This window comes from Odocoileus virginianus, chromosome 25 (genome assembly GCF_023699985.2).
Source record: "Odocoileus virginianus isolate 20LAN1187 ecotype Illinois chromosome 25, Ovbor_1.2, whole genome shotgun sequence".
In the NCBI taxonomy this organism is placed as follows: domain Eukaryota; kingdom Metazoa; phylum Chordata; class Mammalia; order Artiodactyla; family Cervidae; genus Odocoileus; species Odocoileus virginianus.
In genome coordinates, this window is record NC_069698.1 from 42,739,657 (window position 1) to 42,754,865 (window position 15,209).

At 40.6% G+C, this 15,209-nt stretch overlaps 1 protein-coding gene across 6 annotated transcripts in view; it reads right to left on the reverse strand.

The window, feature by feature from the left end:
• The window catches only part of APP (amyloid beta precursor protein), a 286,389-nt gene that overhangs the window by 93,037 nt on the left and 178,143 nt on the right, over window positions 1-15,209 (reverse strand). For 4 of the 6 annotated variants that reach the window (XM_020892410.2, XM_020892409.2, XM_020892412.2 and 1 more), the window contains one exon: window positions 903-1,036. In XM_020892410.2, coding sequence (XP_020748069.1) covers window positions 903-1,036 — 134 coding nt within the window. Of the gene's footprint in view, window positions 1-902; window positions 1,037-14,360; window positions 14,418-15,209 lie in introns of all 6 variants that reach the window. The other 2 variants (XM_020892408.2, XM_020892406.2) reach the window with 1 other exon arrangement.

A 15,209-nucleotide genomic window follows, 5' to 3' on the forward strand; every position in this document is an offset into this window, starting at 1 on the left:
GAACTGAACTGAGCACACATGCACGATTTTTTAAAAAAACTGGGTCTGCAGCCCAGTGTAGTGAAGAAAGCATTGTACTGGGAGCAAGAAAGGCTTGGATTCCAAATGCCTCTCTGAGAAGCCAAACTCTTGAACCTTTATTGCATTATCTATCATTTATAGGACTAGATGACTAATGGGACTAGATCATTATGATTTACTTTGGTTTTAAGCTCTTATAATCTTATGAATTAACTCTGTAAGAAATGTTAGACTCAAAGTTTATTTCATACAAAAATATTCATCTTTGCTAAAGAACATTTTAAGGGATTTAAATTTATGACATGGTTACAGGACCACCCTAAACACAGAATGACAAAACCATCAAGAAAGGTGTATACACAACTTAATTTGTGCCAACAAAATTTTACTATAGTGCTATACCAGGATCTTTCCTAAGTGGCAAGTTCAAGGAGAATGCAAAAAACCCCAAGTCGGTGCCCTTACGGCAAACACTTAAAATGAAAATATTACGTCTTTAAAATCTGGATAAAATTAGAGGCCCTTACCCCAGGGGGCTTCCCTGGTGGCTCAGTGGTAAAGAATCTACCTGTCAATGCATGAGACAAGGGTTTGATCTCTGGCTTAGGAAGTTCACTTGGAGAAGGAAATGGCAACCCCGTATTCTTGCCTGGGAAATCCCATGGACAAAAGGAGGTTGTTGGGTTACAATCCTTGGGGTTGCAAAGAGTTGGACACGATTCAGTGACTAAAGCACCACCACCACTGACCCCTGGGCATTCATTAGTCACAGGGCCCCTGGGGAGACAGAGGCAGAGACAAATCCAGATTTCCAAGCAGAGGCAGAGGCAAATCCAGATTTCCCAGCGTGGCAGGGCTAAAGGATGGAGAGCCACACGTACCTGGGACATCCTCTCGCGGTGCTTGGCCTCCAGCCTCTCCTTGGCTTTCTGGAAATGGGCGTGTTCATTCTCATCTCCAGGCGTCTCAAGATACTTGTCAACGGCATCAGGGGTGCTCGCTGCTGTTGTAGGAACTATAACACAGAAGGAAAGAAGGTTTAAAGAGAGTGACTGAACATCCAGTCATTTCAAAAGAAAGCCTTATTTTCGGATTATTCCAGAACAAAGAATTTAGTAAAGAAGCACAAACAAGATGTTAATGCTGTCTAAGAGACCATGAGACATTTTGCAGCACAGTACAGGTGTCTTTCACCCCTTTTAAGGAAAATCTTCAAAATGGTCCTTTTTTGTCATTATAATATCTTTAAAATTCCCTGCAAAACAAGCATGCATAGAGCAAAAACAGTTGGTATGTAACACAGATATGCTGCAGCAGATCCCTATGTCTTAGGACAGTAATGTTTGTAATCCTGAAAGTAAACGGTGGTATAAATACCACACCTTAAGATTACTGAAAAAGGGCAAAGAAATCTCAAAATTGGTGTACTGCAGAATTACTGCACCTCAGAATGAAGAAAATCCTACAGTAGATTTTAGATATCTAGTGAGAAAGTATCTGAAACATTACTGAAAAATTCATAAATGTCAACACATTCATTTTCGAAATCACAAAAGGAGCTTTCTGTCGTCACAATTTGGCAGCAGTCAACCAATTCATTACGCCAGTTGTCAAAAGGAAACTGATTTCTATTTTGAATTCCACTAACACTGCTGAGGGATATTCCTGAATTGCAACACATACTGCTATATTATGTGGAAAAATAAATACCCATAAAATTGAAGAGTGTATGTACTATAAAGCAAAAATGTCTGAAACTCATGAGCCGAGTAAATTATAATGCCTATACCAGCAGTTTTACAAAAAATCGGTAATGACTAGTGAGAATTCAGAGCATTTATGAGCGTACTGAAAAAAAAAAAAAAACCCAACATGAAAAGAAAACAAGATTTTGATTTAAAGAAGAAAGCATGCTCAACCCGAAAAATGAAATTAAGTGTTTTCACTATATTCTCAAGCCAAATCAAGTGTTTTATTCAAAAGATTAGTCAACCATCACCAATCTAAGTATTCTTCTTCCCTAATCTTACCTGATTACTTGACTATTATACTTGAGATCTAATATTCCAAAAAGAACTTAAATAAGAAGAATTAACTGCTAGCTCATTTTGAAGCTAAACAGTAAGATAAGTGTCTTTTACGCATGTTTGGAAGACTGAAGGCAAAAGGAGAAGTGTGGGCAGAAGATGAGATGCTTGGTTGGCATCACCAGCTCAATGGACATGAGTCTGAGCGAGTCAGGGAGCAGTGGAGGACAGGGAAGCCTGGAGTGCTGCAGTCCAGGGGGTTTCAGAGTCAGACAGAACTCCATGATTGAACAACAAGGGGGAAAAAAAACATCTGGAATGTTCCCATCTAAAGGCTCTAAAACAATAAAGCTTTCTTGTTATGTAATTAAATAATGAATCTAATCTTAGAGAACTATTTATTCTTATTTCTTCCCTTCTACTTCAAAAACTGTGTAATAATTCTTTTTTTTTGAAAAAAAAAAGTAGTTTAGTTGTCAGTCCAGATGTTTTTCTGAAGAGGAAGGAAGGAGGCACGGCATATTACTGGAATTTTTTTCCCCCCAAAATACCAGGGGATTTTTGAGTCGACTGGTCTGAAATTGGCAGAGGGTATATGTATTGAAAGACATCGGCCCCCATCTTCTGTGCAATAGACAAGGGAGTATGTATTCAGCCACAAAAAGAAAGGAGGAAAGAACACCAACTGTGTAATCGGGCACACCATGATTTCAATCGCAGCTTGACTTAGTCTTTCTTAGATGAGCTGTGACCCAGGGCAAGTAACTTAAGCACTCTGTGTTCCAGTTTATTCATCTATCAAGCAGTGACAACATGCCGTCGTTATCAGGAGTGCTGGGAAAATGAGATACCGCACCACGAATCTGTCACCCCACAGAAAGCGTGGTACGCAGGGCGGTCCGTTCACGTTAGCACCCTGCCCTTCTCCTTTGCTCACTGCTCCATCCTAATTCAAATCTTAGCACTTATCCTAATCACAGGAAAAACCAGCTACTTTTATTTCACATCTACTGAAAATGAACTACACATAGGACTGTGAAGTACCACGGAGAGGAAAAAAAAAAATGTACTTTTCTAAATAATCTTCAGTATGACCTGCGTAAAAGGCTGACATTACTAAAAATGTATCCTAATTTTTAAGACTGAGAAATAATTTTCAATTAAAATTTTTTTGGTTAAAAAACAAAGGTACATGTTTTTCAGCATCAACTTAAGCAAATAGATATGCATGTCATGTTCCCACTTGACATGGAAGTGGTATTTAGCATTTTCCCCAAGGTTTTAATCATTTTCTCATTTTTGCTGATAGCAAATGAGAACAAGTTAAAGCTCTTTTGGTATAGTATAATCTGGCAGAATGATATGATTAGGCTGACTGTATTTCACATTTTGGATAAATGAAAATGTATAATGGTTTAGGGTCATATTCACAGATCAAGATAGCCAACAGTCGTAAGGTGCTGTACCCATAGCGTGGCACCCTGTTTGGAAAACTGAAATTGTAAAAGTTACAAGCAGGAAGTAACTTACAGTTTTGTCCAACTCTTATAATTTGCAGATCTACTGCTTTATGGAAAGAGAGAAACACTAAAATCTGAGTCCACTGTAATCTTATTAGCCTAAGTTGAAATGTAGCTTTGCAATGTTAAGAATTAAAGAATAATAAAGAAATCAGCAAGCAAGTTATATTAACAGGATGAAAAATATTTTAAGTATTAAAACAAATTTTGGGAACAATGAAATAAATACAAATCTTTTATTACAAATGTATTTCACTTAATTAGGAATATTTCTCAGTAAATCCTTGTTGCTGGCCCCTGATACTTCCTTTAGTTGAGGATTCTAAAAGAAGCTGTCTTTCTTTCCATTTCTTTTTTATTTTTTGGCCATGCTGTGGCACGTGGGATCTTAGTTCCCCAATCAGGAACTGAACCTGTGACCTCTGAAGTGGAAGCTCAGAGTCCTAACCAGAGGACCACCAGAGAACTCCTTCTTTTAATTTTTAATTCAAACTTCTTAGTCATTCACACTTGCCCTCCATCTCGGTTGGTATAAGTCATTGGAAATTTCCTGTGCTCACATCAATCAGAAATCAGATCACTGTCTAGTCAAGGAGAGAAGAATGACGTTACACCTTCATATTTTAAAATGAATGTAGTATACTGTTATCACTGCCTTGCTGCTGGTGAGGAGAAAGGGGAAAATGTTTTAAGCTTGTTCAGAGCTCAGCATCTATGGCCTTAATTTTCCTACATCCTGCAGACGTGGTCACATCAGGATTGGCCATTATTTTGTGATCAAGTCCATGGTAGGCCAGAGACATGATAACAAGCATGGCAGGCAGGGGCAGGAAAGCCTGTGCCCCAATGCCCCTGCTCTTTCAAGGTGCTTCCTTTGGGGGAAGGAACATCAAGGAATGCCAGGAATGTTCCAGGCCACAGGGGAACAGGAAGCTGTATGTCACTGGTCACTTAAACCACTTTGGAAAATAGAAACTAACTGGAGAGTTTATTTTTGCTGCATTAAAAAAAAAAAAAAAAAAAAAAACCAGAAAGCAGTTATCCTGTTCAGAGACCTCTGAGATTCCTTAGAAACTGTGATACAGGCTCAGATTTTCAGGCTGGCCAAGTATAACAATAACGTCCGTTCATTAGTGTCTGCAGCGCTAGGGACTTTACATGGGTTCTCATTTAATGGGTGGGGAGGAAAAAAAGTTAGCCTGTTATAGATTTATTGTGTAGAAAGGAAAGACTATCAACAACATACTCACAACCCCAGACACACACACAAGTAAGTCTGAATTCAGGATTGGGTAAACCATGAGGAGGCTATTAAGTTAATATTTAAGCAGTAAGGGGCTAATCCATCGACAAGTCTAGGGTACTGGAAAGGGTTTGGTTTGTTAATGAACAACCTGTACTGGCAAAAGATATGCTTTGTTATGATAACAGCTAGCCTATTTCCTAACAAATAGCTTCCTGCTCTGAACACTATCTGGTGGATGACCTCCAACCAGCGTTCAGCAGCAGAAGTAGGGCCATGAGACAGAGGTCAGGAGAGAGCTCCTTGAGCTTGAATCTGAATGATCTTTTAGCCTGTGGTCTCTTGGTCTATTCTCCCTTCTGCAGAAAATCAGACTTAACCATCTTCAGCTCCAACTTTTGACCTCCAGCTGCCAAACCATTAGCAGCCCACTCAATCATGTGCACAGGCATTTAACTTTTAAGGGACCTTCATATTGCTTTTTCTTAGTGTAGTCTCATCACAACTTCATAAAATATAGTTACATTCCTTTTAATGCTAAGAATGGGTGTCTAAAGTAATACCAAATAAAAACACGCAACAGAAACGCAGTTTTCGATTCACAGCATGTTACTGCAGCAATCTGAAACATCCTGCTTCCAAAAATTCAGTGGCATTCTGGGTGAGTAATGCTTTCAATATAAAGTTCACGTTGTTTTTCTTTTTTGCAACCCTGGGAGGTTAGAGGTATCCGAGATTTCTTGGATGCATAGCGGCTGAGATGTAGACTCAGCTGTCTCGAGGGTGAGCCTGTTCATTTCTTTATTCCTCCATTCAACAAATCAACAAATATTACAGCCCGTAAAACTCTTGGCAGAAACCAATGAGTGAAACAAGACCCTTTTCCTGGTGGAGTTGTATTCTAGTGAGAGACCACACACACACACACACACACACACACACACAGTATTAATCACACTGTTACAATGTGATCTGTGTTGTGAAGAAAAAGAAACAAGAGCAGGGTTGAGGAAAAACAGGAGCCAGGAAGGCGGCGTGGGGGAGACTGGCTCCGTCTAACTGACAAGGTGAGGTTAACACGAAGAGCTGAACTGAAGTCTTCCGAGTTACCCGCTGGAAGAACAGGCAGATGAAGACACTAGTGCAAAGGCCTTTGGAGGTGAGTGTGCCTGGCAAATCACAAGAGGAGCAAGGTCTATGTGACCAGAGGCGAGGAAGCAAGTGAGACAGGGGGAAGGGGAGAGGAGACAGACTATGAAGGGCCTTGAAGCCATGGTGAGGACTGTGAGAAGCCCCCATGGGCTGGTTGGAGCAGAGAGGACTGCGATGAGGTGTTTTCAGTGGATCGTTTCAGGGACTTTGCTGGTGGTTTGGTGGTTAAGACGTCACCTTGCAATGCTGTGGGTGTGGGTTCGATCCCCAGTTGGGGAGGTAAGATCCCACATGCCTTGGGGCCAAAAAACCCAAAACATAAAACAGAAGCAATATTGTAAAAAATCAATAAAGATCTTAAGACATGGTCCACATCAAAAATAAAAATAATAAAAGGACTGTTTTGTCTGCTAAGGGGCAAAAGCAGAAGGTAATCTTTCAAGAGAAGTAATAAAAGATGAAGATGAGGATGGCTTGGAAAGTTAGCAGGGTGGTGGTGAGGGGTTCTCAGGGAAGGTACTCCCAATGCCCACACACAGAGCCATGAGAAAGGCATAGGGTTGCTTCCTTTTCTCACCCCCGAATGCTGTTTCCTAAATCACAGGGACCTAATACTAAAGGTTAGTATTGTTTTCACATGCGGGTGAAGGTTCATTTCACTTTTGATAACGATGCATCCATGCATGTCACATTTCCAATTCAGGCTGTAATCTCCTCTGTTAGTATCAGCCACAGCTCTATTTTTTGAGGGGGTGAGGATGGTGGGGGAGGAAAGCGGATTTGCTTTCAGTTTATCACAGACTCTGGTGCTGCACCCGAAGTTCCTGCCACAAAAATCCACTGCCATCAGTGGTGACATGGTGCCAATGAAAGATTTTCATCCCTGCGTTTCCTCTTAGAAAATTTAATAATTTAAACGGAAGTTACTTCAAATAAAGATGCCTATTGTCTCTGGATGTGGTGGGTGTAGTTCAGTTGCTAAGTCCTGTCCGAGTCTGCGGCCCCATGGACTGCAGCACGCCAGGCTTCCCTGTCCTTGCCCATCTCCGGGAGTTTGCTCAAACTCATGTCCATTGAGTCAGCGACGCCATCCAACGATCACATCCTCAGTCGCACCCTTCTCCTCTTGCCCTCAGTCCTTCCCTGCATCAGGGTCTTTTGTGATCAGTCGGCTCTTCCCATCAGGTAGCCAAAATGGGATGTGGCAGAGATCCCTTTCTTAGCATAGATGGGAGAATCCCTGTGTCAGGGACACAATCAAATTTAACTGCAAATGCACCAAATGCTCATTTTAGTTCTGAATTTGTAATCACTGCATAATACTCCCTTTTGTATTCATAGTAAAGACAGCAAGAACTGGGTATCAGAGACATTGCCCTGATCGTGAAAAACTGCCCTGATCATTTTGATATTCATTCATTTCCTCAATCTCTAGGGGTGAGATGAAATTTTAAGGCTCAGGATACAAAAGAAGAAAACATCTTCAAACACTAACAACTATGACTACCTCTCTAAACAGATGCCCATGAATGGCACTTAGTCAATATATAAATGTTAGATTCTAGCAATAAAGTCTGGTGGGTCTCCTTTCATCAGCAAAAAGGCAATTTATCTCTGTAGCATTGACAACCCAAGATAAAAGTAAATTAAGACCTACACAGTCACTGCCCTATCACTGAAAATCCTATTTTATATGGAGCTAGCAATGCAGTCACATGAACTGGCTGTGATTTATATGATGGGTGGCAATAAGGGTAATTGATATATAGGGAATAAAAACCTGTAAAGGAAGATTTGATGCAAAAATTTCATCTCACAACATGGCAGAGTGTATAGACTGCCACCCCAACTTAAAAAAAAAAAAAGAAAAAAAGTCTATTTCTCCAACTGCAAAATAATGAAAATCCCTAATGCCTTCTAAGCTCAAATATTTATCAAGTCCTAGTTAGATGAGACATTTATAATGTGCAAATAAAGTTTGTGATCCTTACATGTGATACTGGACTCTCTACAAGAAAAAAAAAAAAGAACAAAGGCACTTCCATGGATATGCCCTGGTATCACGCTTATTTTATAGTCAGTGCAGTCATAGTTGGCAGGTTATCGATGCATTGTGTGGACAGAAGGTAATAAAAATGTTATCTATGCTGTGTTTACTCTAGTCAAGCTTCATTTCTTTTTGATGTCTTATGGACATGTACTGATTGGGGAATTTTGTCAAATATGTGAACTGAGATGAATGCTGGTGTGATTTTTATTAATATCTACATCCTATTTAGCGCAATGCACCAAAACGTAAGAGCAAGTTCAAGTCTGAATCCGAAAATCATCTGTGAAGTCACAGCAACATTCACTGGCATTCAGGACGTCCTAAGCTTCAGTTACTGTATTTTTGTCAACTTGTCAGAGCTAGGCTCTGTTTTATTCACGGTGGACCATAAAGGGATGACCTGCCACAGTCACGTGATGCTCAGTAGATGAGTTCAAAAAGTCAAGATCTTCAGTATTGTCCACTTTCATAGAGACTGTTGAGCCCTGGTCAGGAAGATCCTGGCGGAGGAAATGGCAACCTGCTCCAGCATTCCTGCCTGGAAAATCCCATGGACAGAGGATCCTGGCAGGCTATAGTCCATGGGGTCGCCAAGAGTCTGACACGGCCTGAGTTTGACGCACATAGCCGTGACAGCCGACAGAATTCTTAACCACTATGGAGGTCTTCAGGATAAGACTAGTTTCAGTCTACATCAGTCTCTCACAGCAATCTTTCCCTTCATTTGTGCATTTTATTTTATTTAATTCTGGCACATACTTAAGTCTCATCATATTGACAAAACTGTCAACTTATTGAAGGCAAAGTATTGGGTTAACTTTGCTGGTGTCCCTTGAAATTAGAGTTAGCAGCAACATGTCCCAGGCTTAACAGGCTTATTAAACCAGGGTTGGCCTGCTGGTCTCTTTTGCTAAATAAAGTTTTATTGGAACACAGCTGTATCTATTCATTTACCTATTGTCTGAGAATGCTCTCACGCTTTTACTGCCAAGTTGAGTACTTATAACAGAGACCATTTGCCTGCACAACCTAAAATACTGACTTGCTGGCCTTTTACAGAAAATATTTGCTGACTTTTTTATTTTCTGAATTTCATACAGCTTTTATTATGGTAAAATATACATAACATACTATATACTATTTTCACATCACTTAGAGGTTAATTTGTATGATATTTGCGATGGAACATAATGTACATAATTTTTATTTTATTTTATTAAACTTTTCATTTTATATTGTAGTGTAGCCAATGAACAATGTTATGACAGTTCAGGTGGATGGCAAAGGGACTCAGTCAAATATATCCATGTATCCATTCTCCCCCAAACTCTCCTCCTATCCGGGCTGTCACGTAACATTGAGCCGAGTTCCTCGCGCAATACAGCAGGTCCTTGTTGATTACTCATTTTAAACACAGCAATCCCTTTTCCCCATTGCTGACTCTTATTAAGCTATCCACTTCTTCTTGGGAAAGAACTAAGGAACAGAGCACACACATAATGCTTCCCTGATAGCTCAGTTGGTAAAGAATCCGCCTGCAATGCAGGAGACCCTGGTTTGATTCCTGGGTCAGGAAGATCCGCTGGAGAAGGGAGAGGCTACCCACTCCAGTATTCTTTGGCTTCCCTTGTGGCTCAGCTGGTAAAGAATCCGCCTGCAATGCGGGAGACCTGGGTTCAATCCCTGGGTTGGGAAGATCCCCTGGAGAAGGGAAATTGGGAAGATCCCCTGGAGAAGGGAAATTGGGAAGATCCCCTGGAGAAGGGAAAGGCTACCCACTCCAGTATTCTGGCCTGGAGAATTCCATAGACTGTATAGCCCATGGGGTTGCAAAGAGTTGGACACAACTGAGCGACCTGCACTTTGCACTCTACTATTCTTAGTAAATGAGATTTAAAAAAAAAAATGCTGGTTTGCTGATCAAATCAATTGTTTTCAATCTTAGGGTTTTTCACTGTGATAAGTTTGGTGGAAAAAAAGCATTGCTTTTATCCTAACGATTTCTGGATACCAAAGATGTGGCTTCTCATACTTGTCAATGGAACAGAATTTATTGGCACTGATGTGATACATAATTTAATGCACCATTGTGTCTTTTAATGCTTTTAATTGTTTTTAATAATGCTTGGGAGTTTCATAAAAAACATCAGAGTTCCATTAGTATTAGAGAATGTGCTAACAGGAACTAATACTTGGCTCTTTCACAATCAGAAGAACAAGAATGGTTAAGAACAATGTTTCAAGTCTGGCCAAAGATGAGATGGCCTTGGCGTTATGACAGGGCACTGCAAAGCTGGGGCTAAGATAGCACCTTCTATTCAAAGGCCACACAGTAAGTGCCTAAGGCAATAACCTCAGAGTTTGGGGACAGTGGTTTGGCCTTATCTGATATGTTCCAATGCTTTTATATTCTCTGGAAGTGTGCTAGTCTATTCTGTGCTCTCTGGATCATTCTGATGTGCCTAGAAATCAATCTTTTCCTCTCCCCCAATCCTGCATGAGGTCTGACCTAAACCTCTGCACAGACTCTATGGCCATGAACACGATCCCAAAATGCAGCTTAGATGTCAAGTAATCTGTGTAGCAAGGCCACATGGCCTCTCTACAGATGGCCCTTCTCTAGTATAAGTTGGGATTCTATGAAACCAAGATGAAACAGAAGAGGTAAATCATGCACACCTCCAAACCAGGGGTTTATTCTCTGCTTCTCCAGCAGTGCTTACACTGAGGTAGAAAACTCCGAAGAGCAACTGTGACCTTTCCCTTGCACACATATGTGGTCAGTCACTTTAGTTGTGTCTGACTCTTTGTGACCCTATAGACTACAGCCCACCAGGCTCGTCTGTCCAAGGGATTCGTCAGGCAACAATATTGGAGTGGGTTGCCATGCCCTCCTCCAGGGGATCTTCCCAACCCCCAGGGATCGAACCCGCATCTCCTGTGTCTCCTGCATTGCAGGCAGATTCTTTTAACACTCAGCCACCTGGGAAGCCCAACTTCTCCCTTAACCTGCAAATACAGAGAGCTAGGATAGTGGGCTAACACACTGATTTCATAAACATCGTTGAGAACTGCAGGCTTCTGACATTTTGACACTTCAGCAACGCCTTCAAGTCTGTGGAAGGTTTACCTGTTTCCACCAGCCTGGTTATGTCTGAAATCAGATGTGGGCAAAGTACTAGTCTAAGATCAGGGGTTCTCAATGGGGTGGCATTCTGTCCTCCCCAGGGCACAAGTGGCGAGATCTAGAGACATTATTAGTTATCACAGTGGGGCTGGTGTCACAGCCATCTCACAGGTAGAGGCCAGGGATGCTGCTAAACATCCTCTAACCACAGGACAGCACCCACAATGAATTAAATGACCCCAAATGTCAAGCGTGTTGAGGTTGAAAGACCTGGAGTTAGATGTCATTTGTGCCTCAACCCCACTGTGGGGAAGGGGCCAAGGATGAGTCATTGGTCATTGCCTTTGGCCAGACCCTTTGGTGCAGCTGGCTGACCAGAAATTGCATGATACTCTTTGAGATTAAAAGCATCTGTTTGCCTTTTGAGATGCAGTCTGATGGGAGGAACACTAGGGGAAAAAAAGATCATACTCTCATGTTTGAAACATAAACTTATCAATAAATATTTAGGCAGAAATTTTATTGTTCATAAACACTGCACTGGGCCAAGTGAATGTGAAACCTTGGCATCATCCTTAACCCACAAAACCCAGGTTTCATAAGATTTTTAATCCCAAATGGGAAAGGGATTTTTTAAAGGATTCAAATTCATAGATTTATGAGTCAAATGAAAGTTCTTAGCCTCAGGTCTCTACCCTCTCTACTTGTAGTTTATTAAATATTTTTAAAAACATATTGCATTTTTTCCTTTATTTTTTGCCTGCATTGGGTCTTCACTATGGTGTGCAGGCTCTTTCTAGTTTTGGCATGCAGGATTAATTGCCCCACTGCATGTGGCATCTTAGTTCCCAGACCAGGCATCAAACCCACGCCCCCTGCATTGCAAGGTGCCTGTTTAACCACTGGACCAGCAGGGAAGTACCTCTAGCTAGGGTTTAGATGCTCATCTATGATAACAAAACCAAAAAAATCATCAAGTGTCTCTTAAAATTGCCGTGTTCAAAAATGGTTTTTATGACAAAGATTTCAAATCTAGAAATTCCTAATTATAATAATAGGAAGTCTTGATAAGAAAATGACTGTATTCATAATGAAGACCATCACACTTTTTCTCCACACAAGCAATAGTCTTATCAGTTTAACTGAAGAGCTTTTTCTAGCTCGTTTCACACTTATCATTCGACTAGCAGCAACCCGGACTGGGAAACCTAGAAGACCACCCACCTTTGTGAACCGAGATGTCCTCCGACTGGCCCCAGGTTGGTGAAGCGGCCAAGAGCAGGCCTCAGCTGTCGAACCAAAGGGGCCTGTCCACCTTTCTCAGTTTGGTGCATTTTCTCTAACTCCAGCCTGCTAACTGCATTTGACCTCCAGATGACCATGAGTTTTTCAATTCAAATGTACGGCTTTGCTATAAATAAGAGTGCGGAGCTGTGCAGGCTATAAATAACTAGAAATTATATGCTTTCTCCCAGCTCTTTGCACGAGCACTGCAAAACCCTTCACTTTCAATGACCGAACAGCCTCTGTAGGTAGACAAGAAAATATAGCTGCCCAAATCACCTCACCCTCCTAGAAAGGAAAGGTGTTAGGATCCCAAACACAGTACAAGTAGATGGAAAAAATGACTGGGAAAGAGAAAAGGACAACAGATTGCCAATGTCTGCTGCGAAGAGTTGAGAAAACAAGTACTCCATGAAAAGAAATTTATTAAACGATGATGCTCATTCCCAGTAATGGATAAAAATAGAAAAAGATAATTTTTTATATGCTTAAAGGGATAAAAAGTGAAACTTAAAGTAAAAATAATGACTGTTTTTGTAAAAGGGTGGGAAAGATTAAATTTATTGATGTAGGCTGTATTCATGGCATTTAGGAAAAAACGATTTTAATATTTGTCAGCCATTTCCCACAATTTTCTGTACTCTTAAAATGTGGTTCTGAACTTCAAATGTAATTTGCTAAGCTAGCAAACTATCAGAAACTGCTGGCCATTTGGAGCACAGGTCACAGCCACAGTACCATTTAGGTTTAAACTTGGTCCTGCCCTCTGTGACACTATGATGGCTGGAGACAAGTCACCAAGTTCCTAAAGCTTCATATTTTTTCTTGTATGCACAAGGGAAATGAGGAAACTGGACACAAAATTCCCAAGAAAAGAGATGATCTAAGAAAAATGCCTTATAAAATGCAACACTCCTTGCAGCTCAATGTACTCTCAATCTCACGATATAAAATCTATAGTTAAAAAAAAAATCTATAGTTTTTCCTCATCCTTCTATGTCTAGCCATTTGCCATACTTTCAACTAAAATTTATCTTTTCAAAGACAAGTTCATTAGCTTCATCAATTGTGAGACTAGGTTTTTTTTTCAGGATGATAAAGACAAATGCTAATTTTCACTGTATCCAAGCTACAACCCCAACTGTGTCTTTCCCTCCACCAACCACAAGCATCAGTGGTTTCTATCATCCCTAACCTAATGTTGGATGAATCTGTTTTGGGATATAATCCAAATTTTAAATGAGTGATTATGTATTTGACACCACATGTTTTAAACAAAGCTAAACAGATAGGCCAATTGAAATCATCACAATGCACTGATATTATAAGGCAGGTTGACACAGCATTACTTTATAAAGTGCTTTCTCTGCATCTTAATGATGAAATCAGAAGTTGGGCATGTCTTTCCCACTAGTGGTGTATTCAGGGAGGGGAAGGAGAAGTCTTGAATTCTAGAAGTAACTGTTCACTTCCTAAAGCCTAACAGCTGTCTGTAAACACACATACTTGAACCCTCTGCATACATATTAGTCCACATAGTTAGTACAACGCATGCACATTAAATGCTTAAATGAGTCACTTATACACACGGGCTCTTGCTAAATCATAGCATCTTGTGAGCTTTAGGAAGTAAAATAGTGATGCCAAATAAAACACAAAACAAGGGTGTACAAACAGTATTTTATAAAACCATATGAAATAAAGAAGAAACTGATTAGAAATAGCAAAAGCCAGGTCAAAGCTCTTAGCCTGACACTGCAAGTTACCTGGCAAAATCAGATGGAATTATAAGCAAGGCAATGGAAATAAACATTTTTGTTAAAAGACAGGTGTTCAAGAAACACAAAACCATGCAAAGGTGAGGATGCTGGAGCTACAATCCAGCCATGCAATATACTTCTCCCTCCTCCCTTCCGTCGAGTGAATGACAACATACGTTTAACAGGATCTTGGGGAAGAGGTTCCTGGGTGGTCTTGAGTAAACTGTGGGACACTATGGAGAAAATAAGAGAATATAACTAAAAACAAAAATAGAAACATGGGAATGACGGATGAAACCCAATGACATGATTCTACTGACCAAAGGAAAAAGCAGAAACAAAACCATTGACTTAAAAACAAAAATGAAACAAATATCCTGAGTTTGGGCCATAGCACTAAATAACATGGAACCAAATAAATATACAAACATAAGATACATGTCCACAAGAACATCATGGGCTGTGGATATTCTGTCTCTGATAGAACATCCCAGTACCCCGTGGAAGCATTTCTTGCTCCCATTTACCTGCTTAGTGTCAGCATCAGCAGTTCCCACCCTTTCTTCATGGTATCTCCATTCATTTTACCATGCTAAGGGCAGCCCTGGCCCTCAGTTCTGGCTAATTTGTTGAGGCCTTTACTGTCCACTTACAGTCTTTTTGTCCACTCTTCTGACTGACTTTCAGCCACTCTTGTTTGCTTTCTTGACATTATTACTCTATAACCCGTCTCCTTTGAAACTAAGTACTGACCGCTTGTCCATTATACCTTCGTTGGGAGCATTTATCTTTTGCAAATTTCTTGGCAAAGAACGTGCCATCCCGAGATTCCATCTGATCTGTGATGCCCATGGCTCTGGCTCCCATGCTGAGTTAACTAAAAATAATCAAATGGAGATGGTGTGCTTTGAAGGTAATAGTAGGGTGTTTTTGGGGGTAGGGGGGGAGCACATAATTTCTAATTTTTTTGGCGACACCTGCAGTACATGGGATCTTAGTTACCTAACCAGGGATCAAACATGTGC